Consider the following 21,346-nt stretch of genomic DNA (forward strand, 5'->3'; position numbering starts at 1 on the left):
AGCCCCCAAGGAGTTTAGGTCCAGAGTGGGGCAATTAATTTCCCCATATTTTTGTCCTGGTGTGGCATCATCATCCTGAGTTTAAATGGGTTTGGCCGTGCCATGGTGTCCCCAGTACAGAGTCACCTGCTGGAAAAACCTAAGAGTGTGATGAAAGCCAAAATGCAAAGAGGGGAAAGATCTTCTTGTGGGTAAAACACAGGATCGGGGCCCGGGACCCAGCGCTGTCATAGACTAACCTCACAGGTTAGTTTCAGAGGGGCCCAAGGGAGTCAGATACCAAACTCCCCTTAATTTGGGCACCTAATTCCCTAAGGCGCCACTGAAATCACCAGCCTCCGTGCCTCAGTTTCCCCCTCAGAGAAATGGGAGGTAAAAATATTGACCTTGCCTCACAGGAATGTTGTGAGGTTTTTATTAATGTGTTGGATCATTTATAGGCCTTTGGCTGGAATTGCTGTGCTATTAGCCCAGTGCTGTGGTGGTTATTAATGCAGGAGGGAAACGTGGGTTGAAATTATGACTGGCGATATTGTTGAGGGGAAGTTTTACAGCTGTGTAAACACATCTCCTCCATTACCCCTGCCTGCATGCATTACTGCATGGTGCTTGGTTTCTGCAGATAACTCACTCTAATGAATATGTGCCCAGTGTCTCTCACAGAGAGCTTGGCAGTGCAAGCAGTTCGTTTGTGCTTGAATGACTCCCATGACACACATGGGCAGTAGACAGCTCTGTGACTAATAAGTTTTTGTTATTAATGGCAAAGGGGGCAAATAGACAATTAAATTATCCCCTGGAACAGGACTATGGAGGAACCTCCGCAAAGCACAGACCAGCACATGTTATGGTCACAGCCATTGGGAACAAAGGGATATTGATGGGTGATGATCCAAGACAGAGTGATCTACAGCGGGAAATTTCCTCACGGGGCAAACAAAGTTTATCTTTACGTACATCATACAAGAAACTGCTTTTTGGAGTGCTGGTCTCACGGGAATCGCATTAGCAAGGCAATCTCAGGGGTGAATACTCGGGATGATGTTCCTTTGTGTTAATGAAGATTTTTAATAAGCAATACAACAAAAGGACAAGCTCCAGTTATAGACCAGCAGTATTTTAGCTATGTCTGTGTATGTGTAATGTGACTTAAAAGGCTGAAATGAGAGGTGGAAATACATGTTAAGATAGGAATAAGGTAGAGCTAATAAAGTCAGTGATGGTCCTACGGTCCACATAAGGTAAGCACTTTGCAGGTGGTTCTACTCTGAAAGTGACTCTGTGAAACACCTTTGACCTTCTTTGTACTGAGAAAACGAGGGGTGTTTAGCAAATGTGTCGCTTAACATGTTTTTAAACACCACTTAGGACCTGTTGTGGACAAAGAAAGTATTTTTAAAAAACATGTTGGCTAGTCATGGCCAGTCCTAGGGATTCTGCTCCCATTGGTCAATATCTAGGGTTGACCGTGACCGGCTAATACAACACCGCTGAATTTGTCTACACTAGGTGCAAAGTGGTGTTTAACAACATGTTAATTAGCATGTATTAGCTAACACTGGTGTTAGCCACAGGTGCAAATCCCTACCATATACCTGGTACACCAGGGAGTAAGCTCCCTGGTGCACCATTGCAACTCATGGTTTACCCCATGCACTGCATATACAGTAGGGATTTTAGCTACAAAGACGGCTGTGACCCCAGTGTAAACAAAGCTTAAGGGTATGTCTTCACTGCAGAGTTAACTCGGGTGATCAGCACCTGAGTTAGCCTCAGCTGGGTGTGAGTAACCACACTGCAAAGCCACCCTCGAGATGCTGTGTCCTCTTTGGTGCTGCACTCACCTGTGTGTGCTGCTAGGACTTCGGGAGGCATATCCCAGAGTCCTCTGGCAATGTCGAGTCAAACATTGTTATTCTGAATCGATTCCGAATTTCCCCTGGGAAAACCCACATTTTTGGTTGAAAAATTTCAAGAGATGATTTTTCGTTCAAAATTTCACACAGGGGGAAATGTTGGTTTTCCGGCCTCCTCTGCTGTTATTCAGTGTTGTGGCCACATACCTTCCCTTCCTTATACACAGGCATATTTTCACCTGGAGGTTGGCCACGTCTAGAACTAGAACTTCAATTAGTGCGGCTGTCAATACGTATCTTTAGGCCACCTTTTTAGTTCCCTCTAGTTTGCTGAGGATCATGTTCATTGTTGCCAAAACCCCTTTGTTCTGTTAAGCACTTTCCTTCATTGCAGCTGTGACTTAGTTGACTGAAGTTCAATTCCTTATAGGGGCCTTGCTTCCATAGTTCATTGAGCTATGCTGCGTCTTCTTTAATTAGCTTGAATTTCTTCTTTTCCTGTGCAGCTAGAATTTCACTTTTTATTTTAAAAATACCAGTTGTCCTCCCTTTCTCCTAATCATCTCTTATGGCAGAGGAGAAGTCAGGCTACCCGTTGTCCACGCGGTGCTCTTTGGATCATAATTCACTTGACAGCTACTTTATCTGCCATGTGTCACTCTCATCATATGCCGGTGTGCGGGGAGGAGGTGGCGATATTGATCCCACATATTAGATCCCTTACAATTTGGTGGTGCTCTCCTGCTCTTTCTGAGCGTGCCTTTCCTTTGTTAAGGGATTCTATCTCCATAAGCAGAGGGTGTCTTCTTCCTGTAATTCTCCCCTAAAGCTATTATTCCTTCCTTTTGACAATAGGAGTGAATAATCTGCTGGCAGCATAATTCCGTATGATTCACTCTTCGTGACATGCTTCTTCTTCTGGCTCACCTGCCTTGTGGGTGAATAGCAATGTGTTATGTCCCAGCCAAACGTACCACACTAGTGATGAGGTAGAAAGAGAAATACCATTGGATAATTGGAGCCTCCCAGTAAAATACCATATAAAATGTGTCAACACGTTTTAGGCAGCATGTCTGTAACGAGCTGGTTAAAATAACCTGGCCTGTTATTACCTCTTTCTACAGCTCAATACACCGAGAACAATCATTGGTATTTAATGGGGACTGAGGAATTTGGCAGCTCCAAAGGCTTTCTATATTTGTCTCGGGCTCTCAGATGAGAGAGATTAAAAGAAACGCAGGCCTTGATTTTCCAGCCACTAACATGCTTATTAACAACAGAGCAAATGCAGCAGTAGTTGTGAATGTGAAGTAAGCATGTAGGTGTTTGCTCACATAGGACCATATGCTCCTAGAGTGAGACGTATTTTAAGATGTTGGAGTTTCCTGCAGAAAGCTCTGTGTAACATCCAGTTACCCCCAGCAAAAAATCCATTTCTGCGTGGTACGATGCCATGCCAGGAGAATCACGGACAATAACCAGGCAAAAAGTTCGTAATGGAACCAGGTGAATTCAGACTCCCCTGATCTAACCACTAGGCTACTTCGCCTTCTCTAACTTACTCCAGTGTAAATCAGGAGTGACTCTGGTGACATGGGTGGAGTTACACCAGTGTAAAACAGGCATAAAGTCTGATGCAGACCTGTGAAATACCGAACTGTATGCAGGGTTTGACTATAGGGATTTGGGGTTTGGTCCATCTCTTTTCCCCCTCGTGCTTAGTGGGGTGGGTCTAGAGCTAGATTGACTGGACCAAGCCGCATTTTGGTTTGGGACTGAAGCAATCCACACTTGGGCAAGCCCCACTGCACAGCAGTGCAGGGCATCTATTTTAGGGTTACCATCCTTCAACTTCCCAAAAAGAGGACACTGCTGGGGGGGAGGGGGAACTCGGGGGAGGTGCAATTGGGGGGTGCTGGAGGGGGTGTGTACTGGGAGGGGGGACCTGGGAGGTGCTGGACTCTCAAGGTGGGGGGCAGCATCACTCCCTGTCAAGGTGGCAGGGCAGCTGGGGCAGGCCCGAGACGTAGTGCCAGCCATCCGTCAGCGCCTCCCCCTGCCTCTCCACCTCCCCAGGACTGGGATCTGGTGGCTGCAGCGGAGAGACCAATCGGGATGCCGAGCCAGGTGTTTCTGAGCTGCAACATCTGCACCACAAAAATCCCGGACATTGCCTCTTATTTGAAAAATTCACCCAGACAGAGGGCAGAGGATCAAAAGAGAGGAAATGTCTGGGAAAACCCAACATATGATAAGCCTATCTATGCTGAAGGTTTGCACTCGTGTTAGCTACACCTGTTTCATGTACAGCGTGCTGGCTAAGAATGCAAGAGGACTCAATGCTTATAAAAATGAAACTGGCTCTTTATTAAAAGAACTAGTTACAGAAGTGCTGCAACTGCAGCTAGCATTCAAGCCATGTGCACACAGACTGACTTCCTGGTGCTTCCTTCACACTCTTCCATCCTGCAAACTGTGCTCCTTCCTCCAAGTTCCATGCAGGTTGCTTCAACACTGAAACAAATATCCCCTCTATGGACAGGCCCTCAGTCTCCCCTCTGTCTGAGGCTTGCACATGCCTGTGTGAATACTGTAGTGGGACCGACACGGAATGAGCTGAATGTTTGCTTTTACTTCTGTTGTCAGGCTGTGAAGAGTTACTGAAGGATGTGCTGGCTGTCGAAAACCCTGGGTGTCGGCACTACGAGCCGCAGTATGTGGATTACTACTACCAGGTAAGAGATTCACTGATTCTGACTCATGCTGGTGGACTGAGAGAGCTTTCTGGATGATTTATAGAAGGATCACAGTAAGTCCTCTCGCTTTACACCTGGCCTGTTGCCTTTTCCTTTACAGAATAAAAACGAGGAGAATTTCATCTTTGATACTGCTTTAGCTATGCCTGAGGATTAGTGATCTAAATTCAGTGTAGCCCTCAGTTTTGTGGAGTGCGGCCTCATCTAGCACTGTTCTCACCTGTAACCGGTTTCTGATGTCAGTGCTCCCTTGCCCACTAGAGGGTGCCATATATAAACCAGCTGGCACACCCTGAGTGCAGCAAGTGACTTGTGGAAAGGAGCTAGTAGCGAAAAAGCTGTGCCGTGCAAGCGCTGTTGAACTACAGAAGTGTAAGGGAGGAATGGATCTGGGCATAAAAGCTGGTCCACATGAGCGGGGGGGAGGGATAGCTCAGTGGTTTGAGCATTGAGCATACAGGTCCTGAGAATCCTTAGCTCTATAGAACCCCTGTAATCTCTAGCATGTGTCAAAAATGCTTCCAACAGGGGGCAGCCCGTGGTTCCGCCGCCACCACTCCGACCAGGGGGTGGCCTGTGGCCCTACCACCGCTCCTCTGGACAGGGGGCAGCCCATGGCAGAGCTGCGGAAGTTATCGAGGAATCCGTGACCTCCGTGAAAGACTTGCAACCTTAGGCATGAGTGAGGTTGATGGGTTAGAGTTTAGTCGCATAGGGAGCACCAAGGCTATGTTCAAGGTTGGGGCTAGTGCAGGGTACTGGGGTTAAGTTACAGTTGGAGCCATTAAATGTACCAGATATGAGTTGCAGTCACTTAGGGTTGCAGCAGGCTGGGGTTAGAGTCTGAAGGTGGCTCTGGTCTACAGTTAGCACTACTGTGGTAAGTGGCCTTGGGCTAGTGTTAGGGCTGGAGCCAGTAGGTGAAGCCAAGCTAGGATTAGGGTTAGAGCAGACAGGTGGCCCTGGGCTAGGGCAGGGGATGGTAAAGGGTCCTTTGTTAGGGTTAGGATTGGAGCCCGTAGGAGGTTCGTAGAGGTGCAGCAGAAAATCTCACCCTGGGAGTCTTTCCACTGCCTTCTGCAGGTTTGGGATCAGATCCCATCTGGACAGAGAAAGCAGAGCACACTGTGTGTTTCCCTCCCAGTTAGTAATCTGCATTGCTTCTGTGAAGAGCCTAGTTCCAAGGTTCCCTTGCATTCATCTTTTCCACAGCAGAAATCAATACTTCCTAGGCTGACTGTGATGAGATTGTTTTCTTCCATTTAATGCGCTGTCGAGGTTGGTTGATTTGCAAGGATTATGATTATGTAGGAATTTTCCCTTGGTAGTTCATATCACAGCCCAAAGCAGCATCTGCACAGGGCCCTGAAGAATGGGAGGACACTCGCAGTGCAAAGCCGAGTACATGCTTAATCATAGCACTTCTGAGGTTTACCTAAACCAGAGACACCCCCTACACTGTTGGGCCCAAATCCTCCGCTTGGTTGCCATCACCTGATGCTGGGCCACAAAAAGGCTACGTCCGCTGAACCTCCCCTGGAGAGATGAATGCGTGGGTCCCACCCCCTTTACGGTGCTGCACCAACCACCTCTGCTGTTTGTGAAGAAGGGATTGATTGACCCCACCTCCTCCTTCCCTTGTGCAGTGGAACTGTCCCGAGTCATTTGCCCAGGGGCCCCCTACGACCGCAGACATGGGGGCAGGATTTGAGCCGTAATGTCGGTTAGAATAGGGTGGAGTTGTTGGTACTTATTTGTATTATTGTTTCTTTATGCTGAATAAGAACAACAGTTTGTTTCCTATGTGGGCAGCGTAAGAGTGAGGACGTCCTTACCTCTTAATTTCCTTGCTTCTCAAGCTCCTTGGTTTTGTAACTGATGAGATTGACGGCGACCTGATCTGGTATCCTGAGCCAGATTCCTTGTGTTGAGATAGATGCTGGGTAGACACTATGAAAGGACAACTCAGAAATGAAAAGCAGGGGGCTTCCTCAGACCTGTACCACTGCCATGGGGACATCTGAAGGCAAGCAAAGTGCTCGTTCAGCATTGCATTCTCAGCCTTGGGACTGCCGGAGGGCTGCTGTGACGTACTCCATTCAAAGCACTGGCGAAAAGGGATTTCTCAGCCTTCTAGAAGACTGCAGTCCTGATACATTTTGCAGCTGAGACTGAGTAACATTCCTCCAACCTAGCGGCTGGAAGAGGCCCGGGAAGAAAGTTATCTTTGCTGCTAACACTGGTAGCAACTGGGAAGTCTTCTTGGAGCTCAAGTGGCAAAGATGCTGTACTCAGATCCTTGATTCAGACCTTAGTGTAGACAGATTGCACCTGGACTGAGGAAAAATGCATTCACCAGGTTCAAAATGGGCTGCTTTTTGTAATGCTGTTATCGAAACTTTGCTGGCAGTACTGGGAGAGCCCAGAGTGGTTCCCAAGCACCTGTTGCATAGGCAGTGGGCTAGATTCACCTTCAGCAAAATCCAAGCGCCTGCCCCCCCCTCACACCCCACATGATGGAAAGTCTGTATGGGAAAAGGACACCGTGGCACAAGCTGCTTGCCACCCCCATCTGTCAGAGGACTCCGCTGGCAGAGTCCAGCGGGGCAGAAGAAGAGAGACTAATTTGAAGCACTCTTGGAACTGCACTTTGTAAGTGCAATTTTGAAAATGTTCACTAGATGTCAGCATCAGACTGACGAAAGGCCGGTGAGTGAGCGCCTCTGTTTCCTCCACTCTTGTAATGACACCCAGCTGCTGCTGTTGGGGCTTTCGGTCCCCCAAAGAAGAGAAGAGAAAACAAGTTACTTTTGATGTGCACAGGGATCCCGGCCTATCAGCAATAGCAAGAGTTTCATGCCCAGCTCCCTATGAAAATGTACTGGCTCCTGACCGGTTTCCTGGGTTCCTTAGTAAATGCAAAATCTCGGTGACGCAGGCAATTATACAGGTACCTCTCACTGCTTCAATTGAGAGTTGCCCGTCTCATTTTCTTTGCACCCTCCTATCTGCACCCCACTTCTAACGCTCAGGGGTGCAGTTAGGGTAAGGCGCCAAGAGGCAGGATGCCTGAGCTCTGCCGCTGCATTGAGGGGGACCAGAAACAGGATAGTAAGAGGTTGTGGCATGAGACATGTCCCCTTATTTCCACCCAGAGAGTTGCACTTATGCTAACCCTGGTGTTCAGCTTGCTTCTTTGTTGTGGTGCTGACTCAGGGGTTTAAAGGCCTGGTCTGGGGGAGGAAGGAGGAAAAATAATACCCTTGTATCACAAGTTCCCTTCTCAAATGCGACCAAGGGGTTGCCTTGCCCTCTCCTCCCAAGTGCCCACTCTGCACAGAGATGCCCAGCTTCAGCGCAAAGGTGGACGTGTGAGAGGAGTTGAAGGCAGCACTGAGAAGTAGGGTGGCGTATGCAGGAGCTTGAGAGATGCACCGAACCAGCTGTGTGCGCAGGTTGAGACAGACAGGGAGGAAGAAACTGCTGAGCATCCAGCCTTTAATCTCAGTCAATCGGGTGCAATTAATTTGACCTAATATTTTAAATCCCCAGATATCAAGGGTTTTATTGCTGTTCATTTTACACCTTCTAAAATGGTCCCTTTTTACATTAACAGCGACAACATTAACAGGGTTTGCCTGAGGAAACTGGGCCATTTTTTGAGTGAAAACAAAACAAAAAATGTGAAACTTTAGAACTTTTACAAATTGTGTTTCATGTGCAAATGTGCAATTTTAAACATCGCATCTTTCAAAGTGTAAATGACCATTTCACGGGACTTTTTCACCAGGAAAAAACACTATAGTCATGAAATGGCCTCGACTGGGAGGATGTAACACATTTCATGCAAAAAACAACAACTGTCATCCGGTAGTAGACCCAGTCCTGTTTTCTATGTCTCACTCATTAGCCATTAACAACATTTGATTGTCATAAGGACAGAACCACTGAAGTTTCTGTGTAAGGGAAGAGGAGGAGTTCAGAGAACAGTGTTTGGTGTTGGTACTTGTCCTGGTGCTGGAGATTTGGGGTAGGTTATGTTGTGGTTAACATAACACAAGAGGATTCTTTTGATTAAATAAAATTCGGCAATATCTGATTCCGGGATGGTGTACTGTCTGCGGTGGAGTTATGATGGGTTACAACTAGCTATTGTACTCCACCCTAAGAGATTGGTCCCATTGACTTTGGGTCAGGCCCTGAAGGCGTGAGTTACTCCCATGGAGATACAGTGGTTCCCTGTTGTTACCTGTTGTAGATGAAGCTTTTCCAAGGAAGAGAGAGGAAGGGCGAGCCAGTGCTTAGAATATTAGCCTAGACTGTTCAGTTCCCTACTTCGCCACATACTTCCTGTGGGACCTTGGGCAAGTCACTTAGGGTACGTCTACACTACCCGCCGGATCGGCAGGTAGTGATCGATCTATCGGGGATCGATTTATCACCTCTAGTGTAGACGCGATAAATCGATCCCCGATCGCTCTGCCGTCGACTCCTGTACTCCACCGCGATGAGAGGCGGAAGTGGAGACGACGGGGGAGTGGCGGCAGTCGACCCCGTGCCATGAGGACTTGAGGTAAGTTGACCTAAGATACGTCGACTTCAGCTACACTATTCTCGTAGCTGAAGTTGCGTATCTTAGGTCGATCCCCCACCCCTACCCCCCCAGTGTAGACCAGGCCTTAGGGTCTCTGTGCTTTATTTCCCCATCTGTAAAATGGAGATAATAGCACAGTCCTGCCTCACAGGGATGTTGAGAATAAATACATTAGACGGTGTGGCGCTCAGATCCGATGGTGATAGGGTCATGTAAGTACCTAAGAAAATTAGATGCATAGATAAGGAAACTGAGCTTTTTATATATGCTGGAGTAAAGTACTATGAGTCTGATTCTCACATACGCTAAGACCCCATTACATTTACATTGACACCCACTTTTAAGTCCATTTACACTGCCAGAGAGATGTAGAGAGCGTAAGAACAGCCATATTGGGTCAGACTAGTGGTCCATCTAGCCCAGTATCCTGTCTTCTGGCAGTGGCCAATGACAGATGCTTCAAAGAGAATGAACAGAACAGGCAGTCATCAAGTGATCCATTCCCTGTCACCCAGTCCCAGCTTCCGGCAGTCAGAAGCTTTGACATCTTGGCTAATAGCCATTGATGGACCTATCTTCCAGGAACTTTTCTAATTCTTTTTGAACCCAGTTATACTCTTGGATCTTACAATATCCCCTGGCAACGAGTTCCACAGGTTGACTGTGTGTTGAGGTCTTAGTGTAACTGAGAATTCAGGACTACATATTTTTAACCCAGAAGGAAAACAGGAAGTCAGTAGGTATTGATTTTTGGTACACCACTCCATTCAAAAATAATAGAGACCCTCTCTTCCCCAAGCAGTTCCAGGGCTTTCAGGTAAAACTATGCCCTTGATACAGTGGTGTGTGAATTAGGAGTGCATTAGCTTAATTGAAGTTTGTACTGTGCTATGAACATCTGAAGCACTAGAAGTGCTAAGTATTATTATTAGCAGAAATCTGCATTTAAGAACAAAATGTAAATGCTCTGAGAGTTTGCTGGAAATTAGGTTATCAACCCTTCAGTTTCTTTCCCAGTGTTTATGTGTGGCTGTGGGTTCAGAACCTGCTGTCCTTACTCAAATTTGAAGTCCGTGAGAAATGTCTTGAGTAAGGACCGCAGAATTTGGCCATGGTGAGCATCCACTAGGGTCTCAAAGCCATAGGTCCTCTTTTCATTGGTGGACATTTGAAAAGGGGAGAGCCCACTGCTAAAAATGCAACGAGAGAGCTGTTTTGTAGAAACTCGTTTGGATTTAAATAGCTTGGCCAATAAGGGGTGACTTGGATCCATTTTATCAGACCCACCAAAGCTTTGGGGGAGAGGTGTTGAGATACAGGTCTTGGGCTTTGTCAGATCTTTGCAGTGGGAAAACCAAAGTGTTTTTGATTTTTGCAAAACATTGCCAGTCATGTTTGGGTTTTGCAAAAACAGAGGGGGCTTGGATCCAGCTTCCATATTATCCAGGTAACCAACATTCCTAGCAGGAGGAGTAGTTGGATAGAAGGTTCTATGTCTAGTTACCACTCACATCAGGCATTGGTGGAAACACCTGAAAAGCTTCTTGAGAAGAGACAGAAGACTCAATATGAAAATAAGTGAGCAGTTGTCTTCTCATCCAGAATCAATACACAAATACTGTATCTGAACCTATCCTTTCTTGGGAAATGCAAGATATGGCAGCAATACCATTTCTATTTTAAATACTATTAAATGGGGCAGTGCGTTGGGCTCTATTTGTTTTATTATTTACAGTGCTGGATTTAATGTGTTGGCCATTTCCTTGCTGCTCTAGTCTGTAAATACGATAGTCAATCCGCCTCTTAACAAGGTATGGGCTGATTGTTGTGTGTCCAAAGAATGAGCCGTCTTTTCAGTCCAGAGTGTAATCACCAGCTTGCCAAGTGACTAATTATACAGTACGAACAGTAGAAAAATTGTTGAAACATGACAAATAAATTGTGTTTGCCTCTGGGATGGAGCTTGGCATACCAGTTGATTTGCTCCTTGGAAAATATTTTCAGTAGCAATTAGAAGTTCCCCACTGATTTCTGAAGCTGGAAATGGCTGCCTGATGGGTATTTGCTGACACCCAGCTTGAGAGAGAGGGGGACATTATGTGCTGGAAAGAGATTAGGGTCTAGATGGGGGTTTTTTCAGTGGTCCGTAGGGGGAACAAATGTAGCACTTTGAGACACAGCTGGAATGAGAAGAGTGTGGGTGTCCATTTGCACAGACTGGGCTGCCTTTCTCTATTTATTGAAAAGGGGGAAACGGGAAAGAGTTGAATATTCTATGGGACTCAGTCTTCAGGCTTCTTGTGTATCCAACATGTTCTTCTGTTTTTATTATCCTCTGCCTTTCTTGAGTGAATCTTTCTTCTTCAGGGGTGTTTGCACTAGCAGTTTATCCCAGTAATCACGGGGTGTGCTGCCAAGCTGGATGTTTTAAATATCTGCCAGCTTTGGAAAGTGGGTAAAATCATCATCTTGATATCTTGAGTCTCTTGCTAGGACGTTTTCATGTCCCTTCCTATTTGCATTTTGCTTGGGGTTTCCAGCACCTTTCTTTTGGACAGGGAACCAGGCCTGGAAGTGTTTCCATTAGTTCTATCTCTGGTCTGTTATTGGTCAGCCAGGATGTTGGAACCCAACATCCCATCTCTGATTGGCAAAGGCTTCACCACCCACCTCATCTGAAGCTCACTCTGGAATCCAGAGTGCTTGTTTTTTGCTACATGTTAATTGAATTGTTATGAAGATCTTACTCAGCAAGGGGGGAATTCACCCCTGTACAGAAGTCTGTACAGTACTAAAATCCCACATACGCCCACAGAAGTAGAGCTGAGTGACTAATTGATTTTTTTTTTTTCGTTTGGTGGGAAAAAAACTTTTGTTTCAGGTCAAACCAAAATGGAATGTTTGTTTTTGTTTTTCTCACTGAAAGAAAAGAACAAAACAAATGTTTTGGGTCCAATAAAATGTTTCATTTCATTTTCAGGTGGTTTTATTTTACTCTTTTTAAAATTTAAATCTCGCTGAGTTTCAAAACGAAATGTCCTTCTGAAATGAAAAGGCAAAATGTGTTGTTTTGACTTTTTCAGTTTGTTTTCCTTTTACTGAACCTATTTGCCGAGTTTGACCTGAATTTGAAAATAATTTTGGTTGACCCAAAACTACATTTTTTGGCACGTAAACTATCCATCAGAAAAATCTCTCCCAGCTGCACTCAGACGTGGAACTTAAACAGCGCAAAGGGCTAGCACACAGTCTCTGCACAGGGGTCAATACCACTCCAAATCCTTCCTCAGGGCCGGCTCCAGGCACCAGCTTGGCAAGCAGGTGCTTGGGGCGGCCACTCTGGAGAGGGGCGGCACGTCCAGCTATTCGGCGGCAATTCGGCGGACGGTCCCTCACTCCCGCTCGGAGCGAAGGACCTTCCGCCGAATTGCTGCCGCAGATCGCAATCGCGATCGCAGCTTTTTTTTTTTTTTTTTGGCTGCTGGGGCAGCCAAAACCCTGGAGCCGGCCCTGTCCTTCCTATTTCCTTTTTCAAATGCTTTGTCCTAAACTACCTAAATCCAGAGGTGAATCCAAAGCAGCCGCCTGGCAGCCTCGACCACCTGGAGCCCCTGTTCTGAATGGCCCAGCAATGGCCCATCACTACTTCAGAGACAGGTTCAGAACAGTGGAAATATCAAGTCGTGCATGATCTGAAAATATCAATGGATCATTTTAATAGAGAGAGGTCAGCTAAGAGAGACATTTATTACTACCCAAAGCTTAAATTGAGTCCACCTGCACCTCGAAAAATCGCCGGTAACTTAACTTACTATTTCATAGATCTCTGCTTTCCTGGTTTTGGCAGGAGCCAGCCTGCCGAGAGGAAGGTAACTCGTGACTAATGTCTGACCAAACTGAAACCAGGAAGTACAGAAAATCTTTAGCAAATCCTATTTGCACAAGAAATCAAACCTGAAATCTTGACCAAAGGACACAGGCTTCCAAACACTGGATGCTTTCACAAAGCTCCTGTACTTTTGAGACTTGCCCATTACTACATTTTACCTTCTTAGGTCTGGTTTAACGGGGCTATGCCTCTAATAATATCTGGGCTTTTTCTCACACAGTTACAGTAGCAACTGATAAAAGTTGTACTGGACTTCCTTTGTCCTAGCCATATTAAACTCCTCTTCCTTCTGACAGGCCTGATTCAAAGCCAGTTGAAGTCAAAGGATATAGGGTCTGATCCATTGGCTATCTTGCATTCAACCCCTTACTTTCTACAGATGTGTCTATGTTTGGAGGTATGATTGCAGCACGGGTAGCGATAGCAATGAAGCCACAGCAATGTGTGCTAGCTGCCCAAGTAAGTACCCCATGTCCTTATATAGCCTGTACTGCTAGCTAGATTAAAACTAGCTTGGGTATGTCTCTGCATGCTGCAGTCACACAGCCCCATTGCAGAGTAGATGTGCCCTCTGATTAGAAATGTCTTTACCATCTTGGCTGGTATAGTTTAGGCCATTGAGCTATTGGGTTTATAGGCAAAACTACTTAACCTAGTGTTGTTTTACATTAAGCCCAGTTGTTGCCCAGCTCTTAATTTGAGACAGATCCTATCTCCTGCCTTCCTGGAATGTACTGCCAGAGACACCCCATCTTGTACCATTTTAGTTGCTCTGCCTCTGCTATCAGTGGAAATACCTTCCCAAGGAACTGGGAGCAAAACACCGGAGATAAGATATAGAGAAGCTACATTAAACAACATAACGAGTCAAAGATTTATTTTTTCTAGTCCTGTCTGTCCTTATCAGGCTCCACTTTTCCACCACCCCCACTCTTTCCTTTGCTGTTTTTTTTAGCTTAGATTATGTTTCCAGCCTAGCAGATGTACGGCATTTAAGCATCACATCTGAAGTCCCCCCGTTCCTTCCTTGGCCCCCCGGTGTTTACACTGCAATCCACGCAGCATATGTTTTTAAACCCAAAGACAATAGCTTTCCTACCAGCCTGCTAATATGTCCGTCCACCTTCATACTGCAGAGCTCGGAGGAGACTTAGGGGTAGAGTGTCAGTTTGTGATCTAGCCTATAATAAGGGATAATGCATCATTGCCTTTCCCCTGGAGCAGCCTGGGAGGGAGACTGTTACTCAGGAAGGCAGCAGTAGTGCCCGCCTCCACACACCACCCACTGATGTGCCTCAGCCCTGCTTCACGGTGGTCACTGGGTGCCAACTCTGGTGTTGGCTCCTGTGATGTGGACACGTGGGAACTGATCTGACACCCTCTGTATTTTACTGCCATCCCTTGAATTCCAGGCATTCCTCCATCCCCGCCTTCAGCTGAAGTCAAGCACACTGCCTCTAGTAATGCACAGGGGCGTGAGCCCCTTCTCTCCATGGACTTGAATGACACCTCGCTGCAATGCAAGGTCTGCAGATCTGCCAGTGGAAATGAAGCACGTAGCATCTGACACATTCAGTTGCTCGCAGGTGGGTGGGTAGAGAAATGAAGGTTGGAATATATAATCCGCTTGATGCAGCATCGACGGCCTGCCTAACTCCTTCACTCTGGGCTGGATTGTGCTGTGCCCCTGAGTGGGTGTGCAAGAGAGGTGAGGATGTCCTCATGTGACCTTTGCAGGAGTAATACACAGTCACAGTCTGCAACCCCGTGAGAGTGAGGATTCCGGAGACCAGGGCTGGTTGGCCCTAGCAGGAAACCTACAGTGAATCAAACCTCTGTCCAAAGACACTAGGGTGATGGGGAAGGGCTCATCTTTGTTGACTTGATTTCTGCGATAGGCTGTGGCAAAAACTGGGATCTGAATGCTCCCAAATTTTGCTGAAGATCAGATCTGGACTAAGCGCTTCTCTCCGTTGCTCGGTATATTTCAAGGGGAGGCAGGCGGCTCCTGTGATTCTAGTCTGTAGTCCTATTATTGCTGCTCTCTTAGAGCAGTGTTTTTCAACCACTGTTCCGCGGCACACTAGTGTGCCGCGAGATGTTGCCTGGTGTGCCGTGGGAAAAAAATATTAAACCATGCTTGAATGTCTTTCTGACAAATGAGAGGTCAGATTACGCAAAGCTGCTTGCAAGTGATGAGTGGTGTGCAAGGCTGGCATACCTGGCAGATATATTTCATCATCTGAATGAACTGAACACACGAATGCAAGGCCGAAATGAAAACCTGCTTACAAGTACAGATAAAATAAATGGATTCCGTTCAAAGGTGCAACTCTGGCATCAACACGTGGAAAGTGGCAATCTTGAAATGTTCACACTCACCAAGCAATGGCAAGGTGTTCACACTGCTGCACTGTGTGAGATAATAGTTAAACATTTAAAAACTCTCGAGGAGAAGTTGTCATTTTATTTCTCTTCAGTCTCCACTGAATGCCTTGACTGGGTTAGGGACCCTTATAGCTCAGCATCAGTTGGTGGAAAGGACATGACTTTACAGGAGCAGGAGGAACTAACTGAACTGAGACAAAATCGTGGTTTCAAGCTAAGATTTGCTGATCTACCTTTGGACAGTTTTTGGTTGGATACTGCCAAGGAGTTCCCCCTTCTGGCAAACAAAGCTATTTTGACATTGCTCCCATTTTCCACTACATATCTGTGTGAGATGAGCTTTTCAAGCATGATTGCTATAAAAACTAAATACAGAGAGAGACTGAGAGCTGTTGACGAAGAGCTACGTGTGTGTCTTTCTTCGATTCCAGACAGAATATCAGCTTTGTGTTCAGCCAAACAGGCCCAGGTTGCGCACTGAATAAAGTATTTTATAATTTTTCATATTTCTGTTTACTTACTATTTCATAATAAAGTAATTATAAAATACTTTCTTTGTGTTTATTTGATTCCTATTCAAGAGAATTACTTTATATATAGTCAATATAGGCACAGAGTTAAATTTTTTAACATTTTCTAATGGTGGTGTGCCTCGTGATTTTTTTCATGAAACAAGTGTGCCTTTGCCCAAAAAAAGGTTGAAAAACACTGTCTTAGAGCATGTCTTCACTGCAGTTTTATAGCCCTGCAGCCTAAGTCAGCTGACCTGGGCAAGCCATAGCTATGCGACTGGTCTTTTATCCCAGTGTAGAGGTACCCTTGGTGGCCCAGTCCTGCAAGGTGTTCATTGCCCTCAACGCCTACTGACTTGAATGGGATTTGAGGGTACTCAGCACCTCACAGGACTGCTCAGCATCTTGCAGGATCGAGCCCTTGGGGCTCATTCCAACTCCTGGCGAAGGCGATACACAGACTCCATTGCCTGTGGGAGTTAGGTTTGGCCCTCAGTTGCTTTGGGTTTGTTTCAGACGTGGTGCGATGGGGTCTACAGGCCCCACACTGAAGCAGGGAACAATCCTGGGATAGGGAGGCCCACCGCCTCAACAGGTGCAAGGCATATTAAAGGACCCTGGTAGCCTAGGGGAGGAGGAATGAGCTCCATGTGGCGCCAGGAAGCCAGGCAGATGCTGAGAGCTGTGCAGCGAATGGCAACCACTTGGTGAAGGCTGCTCTAGCAGCAGGAACTTGGGTTCCCCCCCCTAACTCCTTTGGGAGTGGAAAGCTTGGGGAGAGATTGATCGACTGACCTGGGCACTAAGAGACTGAGGAGGGTCTGCTAAGCCAGTCACCACACCCCAAACTGAGGAGCTGCAAACTAATAGGAAATGACCAAGGGGGTAACATAATTTGGGGTGCCCAGTAACTGGGCTGGCTATGTGGAGAGACTTCCTAGGGCTCGGGCTCGGGACCCAGTGAAGTGGATGAGCCCAGGTCTCCCTACCTGACCTCCCTGCTCCTTTGTAATAACGAGCTCTGGGGGAGAAATGGGAGCTTCGGGGGGTGACTGAGGCTGCAGCTGGGCCCTCCCTCTGGGACGACTAGACCAGCAGAACCTGTAAGGCCACGAGCTGGCCACGAGGCCAGCTGGTCACCTGACCTTCCCGCTACACCTGCTTGTTGCCTGACTCTCCTCATAGGGATTCATAGCCTGAGCATCGTTGGGAAGCTCATAAAGCTTGTTTACAGAAATGAGAAGAGTCCATCTCGCACGGCGGTGCCAACAGGCATACAGTGCACTTTCTCCCCCGACTAGACGTTTATGGCACCCTCTGAAGGCAACGCTTTCAGCAATTCATCGCGCCTGTTTTTCCCAAGCTTCTGAAGGCGCATTAACTACAACTGCCAAGAAGCCTCCGGTGAACAATTACCCAGAGCAGCAGGGAGCGCAGTGTGCCCCCCATTCAGGGCTAATTTCCATGGAAATTGCCTACTTTCACCTGACAACATTCTGAATTATATTTTTAATGTTTGTGGCTACATACAGGAATCCATGTCCTTTGTATAAAACACCTGCATAAAAAATAATCCGCCTCCCTTGCTGCTTACATAAAGGGGAAGGGAGGGAGAAGCTTCCACAAAGAACTTGCTCAAAACAACAATTGCAGCATGGTTCCACAGCTAGAGCTGGCTGGGAATTTTCCAACAAAACCATCTGTCGTGAGTAAATTCCAGTTTGTTAAAATTGAAACTGTGGGACAGGGTCAGTTTTGACGAATTTCCCATTTCAAAATAAAAGTAAGTTTAGAACTTGTCAAAACACCCTGTTTTGATGTTTTCAAAATGAAAGGCTCCGTTTTGGGGCGGAAATGAGTTTTGATGTAAAAATAAATTAAATGTATCGTTTTAAAAAAGGGTCAGTTGAAATGTTTTGAAATCATCTAAACATGAAACATTTTGACCTGATCCAATTTTTTTTTTTCAGATTTTTGGTTCACGGAAATGGACGGGTCTGATTTTTCATCCTGATTCAGGATGGGAAATTTTAAATTGCCAAAATTTTCACAGGGCAGGAAAATGATTTCCCATCCAGCTCTATCCAGGACTGTAGAATTTGATCCTATTGCCTTCAATGGCAGCAGGATTGGGCCCAAGACGCGGGGGAGCTGATTTTTTTTCTTATGATCTTGCATAATTCAGCAGCCCACCACAGGACTGTTATATTTTTCCCAAACATGAGGGCCTCATTTTCAGCCAGGACTCAGCTGAGCTTCCCTTTTGGTGCCTGCATTTTTTTGCATCACCAATTAATTGTGAGCACAAATCATACCACTGAGATGACTAAACACTTGATTCCATCCATTTCTACCTGCAACAACAGGTGACCTGCTGGCCTCTTGTAGTGAAGGCTTATGTCAGTGGAGGTGGGGAAAATAGGAGGTTTTCTCTCCACCCAAGACTTGTCCAGACCAAATCCTAGCATCAATTACTGAGCATGAATATTAAGGACCAACTTGTGGATGGCCCTGCAAGTTTGCTCCACGAGGAGGAGAAGATGCAGACCAGTCTTTCTTCCCCCGCCCTCTCTCACTCCTACCCATGCCTCTGCAGGGGATTTGTATTTTTAAAGGTTTTTGCATCTCCTGTGGTGCCATTTTGCCATAAGCATAAAGCTCTTCTTGTTCATGAGAAACAGCGCTTTGCATAATGAAAGTGAAACAAGCCCGTGCACAAGGTGGGGGTGGAGGGAAGCCTGTGGTTCCTTGAATTCTCATTGCTACATCACCTCTTTCCAATCTGCATTGCTCATTGCCTTCAACAGGCGATCTCAGGGGAGGAGACAAGGGAGAGGAGGCAGTAACAACTGCTATAAATAGGAGCACTTTGTATTACATTCAGTATCACTGATAAAGAGAGTCCAGAAACCAGCCTGGGAAAGCAAGCGCTGTTCTGCGGTGTTTGTTGTTCTGTGGCTGGGGAGGGAAAGGATGTGGAGAGATGTGCAGGAGTGTGCGAAATGACAAGCCTTTTCAGAGCCACATGCAAGGGAAGAAATGACTTGTAACAGAGCTTTATTTGTAAAGTGATTCAGCCCCGTGGCTTCCCAGCACAGCACAATCTTAAATGGAAGCCAGAAAACAAAAAGGTGAAATCATAGCGTGAGCCCAAGCCAGACCCTTGCACCCAAACTACCCCGCCCCACCTCTCCCACTCCCTCAGAAAGTTGGGAAACTCTGGTCCAGATCCTGGCATCTTGACTTGAGCAGTACGTTACTCTGCGAATAGTCATGTTGAGTTCAGTTAGGGTGACCAGAGTCCTGATTTTATAGGGACAGTCCTGATTTTGGGGTCTTTTTCTTATATAGACTCCTAAACCCCCCCCCCCCCCGTCCCAATTTTTTACATTTGCTGTCTGGTCACCCTAACTTCAGTATGGTTATCTAGTGAGTAAGGTGCCAGTCAACAGGAGTAGGAGTACCAGGATCTAGCCCTTTGAATCTAGATCTGGATCCGCCTTCCCAACTGACCCTTATCTCTGTCATGGACTGAACCAAAATGCTCAATCTGAACACACACTGAATTTGGAGAAAGTCAGCTCTGAATCGAGATCCAGTATCTCTAGTAACATGGTTTCTTGGCCAAATGAAGTACCCACACTGGAATAGAATAAAACCAATCACAACTAAATTAACCCCCACAAAATGAAAGCAAACAATGGAAACAACAAATAAAGACAGGTAAAAACTAAACAAGGGAGGGGGGAGGACAGAGAAGTCAGGGCACAAGACAATGGCAGGAGCAATTAAGGAGGAACTAGTAGCATGCCCTCCTTGACAGGTTGTGCTCCATCTCCTGCTGCGTCTGGCTGCAATGGCAAAGAGGAGCAGTGCAGTAAGTAATGGTGTTGCTGCCAGAAGGTGAACGTTCTGACATAAGTAAGCATTAGTAATTTACTTAGTGTCCGCATTACTTTAATGATTCAGCCCAGGAGGGACATGGCTGGAAGGACGTCTCATGAGGCAGTTGAATTTGTATATGATTTTATTTTATGAGGATAGAAAAAAATCCTTATCAATGTCACATGTATAATGCAGAAGAGAAAATTGCTGTGATCCATTGTTTTGGGAGTTTTCGTTACATCAAAGCCATCAACAGGGGCCAAAGTGGCTTTTGGGGGGCCTGAAATTGATCAGCATACCTGTCATTTTTAAACTCCTTTTTGATTTTTGCCAGTTTGCTGGAGCAGCTGAACAAAAGATGCATTAGCTGGTGGGGCAGGAGTCCCACATTCTACAACGGTTATCAGCTGGGGTGGGCTCCAACAACATTCAGATTTTCTGTTGTTCAGGATGTTTGGCTTGTTCCAATGTAATGTGGCCTGCTGGACAGGAAGAGTGGACCTTTGATTAAGGCACTAGGACTTGGAAGATCTGGATTCAATTCCTGACTCAGCCACAGGCTCCCTATGTGACCTTGGGCAAGTCACTTAATCTCTCCGTGCCTCAGTTCTCCAACTGTAAAATGGCAATAATGATTATGACGGGATCCCTGGGGTGCAACTTGGGACCATGGGACCACTATGCCCCCTGAACTCTCCAGCCTGGGCTATCTCTCACAATGCCTTGCTAGTGACCAGCAGCAAACCCCTCCAGGCTCTGTGATCACTCAGCACAACTGCATGAGGAACCCCCCCAGACCCAGCTAGATTGCACGAATGCTCCCAGAGCCACTCATGAATCACACAGAGAAAGGCACCAGAGCCAAATCCCCCCCAGCTCCCAGCCTTGTACCGCGGGAATATACCGTCTTGCACTGCTCAAGATGGACAGTGCGGATTTATTAACTGGTTCACCACGTCAGCAGTGGAAAGTGGGCCTACACCAGCCTTCGCAAAACCTGAGCAAATTTGCCACACACTTCATACAAACTCACTGGTAAAGATAAACAGTTAAACAAATTTATTGACTATAAAAGATAGATTTTAAGTGATAGTCAAAAAGTCAGAGATAGTTAGCAAAAGAAATAAAATATAAGGATGCAGTCTAAACTCTCAATCCTGTTAGACGGGGCAACATCTATAATAAGCAGTTTTTCTCACCCCACTGGATATTGCAGTCCTTAATATACAGGTTTGTTCCTTAAACCTGGGCCAATCTCCTCTGTTGGAGTCTTGTCTTCTTCTTCTCAGTGTCTTAGTTGCTTGCAGCCTAGGTGGGGGCAGAAGAAGGGCCCAGCATATGGCCTCTGTGTTCTGTTTTATACCCTCAGTCCATGTGCTTGGGGAGCACAAGTCCAGGCATGTCTGGTGGGCATTGCTAAGTCTCCGGGCAAGGTTGAGCAATTCCCTGGTGTGGCCTCATGCCGG

General features: G+C 46.4%; 1 protein-coding gene across 1 annotated transcript in view; it reads left to right on the forward strand.

Moving 5' to 3' along the window:
• RAB11FIP4 (RAB11 family interacting protein 4) overlaps nucleotides 1-21,346 on the forward strand; it is a 211,036-nt gene that overhangs the window by 90,539 nt on the left and 99,151 nt on the right. Inside the window, exon 3 of the mRNA XM_065415832.1 lies at nucleotides 4,503-4,591. Within this exon, the coding sequence (XP_065271904.1) occupies nucleotides 4,503-4,591 (89 nt within the window). The remainder of the gene's footprint in view (nucleotides 1-4,502; nucleotides 4,592-21,346) is intronic.

The sequence above is a fragment of the Emys orbicularis genome, chromosome 13 (genome assembly GCF_028017835.1).
Source record: "Emys orbicularis isolate rEmyOrb1 chromosome 13, rEmyOrb1.hap1, whole genome shotgun sequence".
In the NCBI taxonomy this organism is placed as follows: domain Eukaryota; kingdom Metazoa; phylum Chordata; order Testudines; family Emydidae; genus Emys; species Emys orbicularis.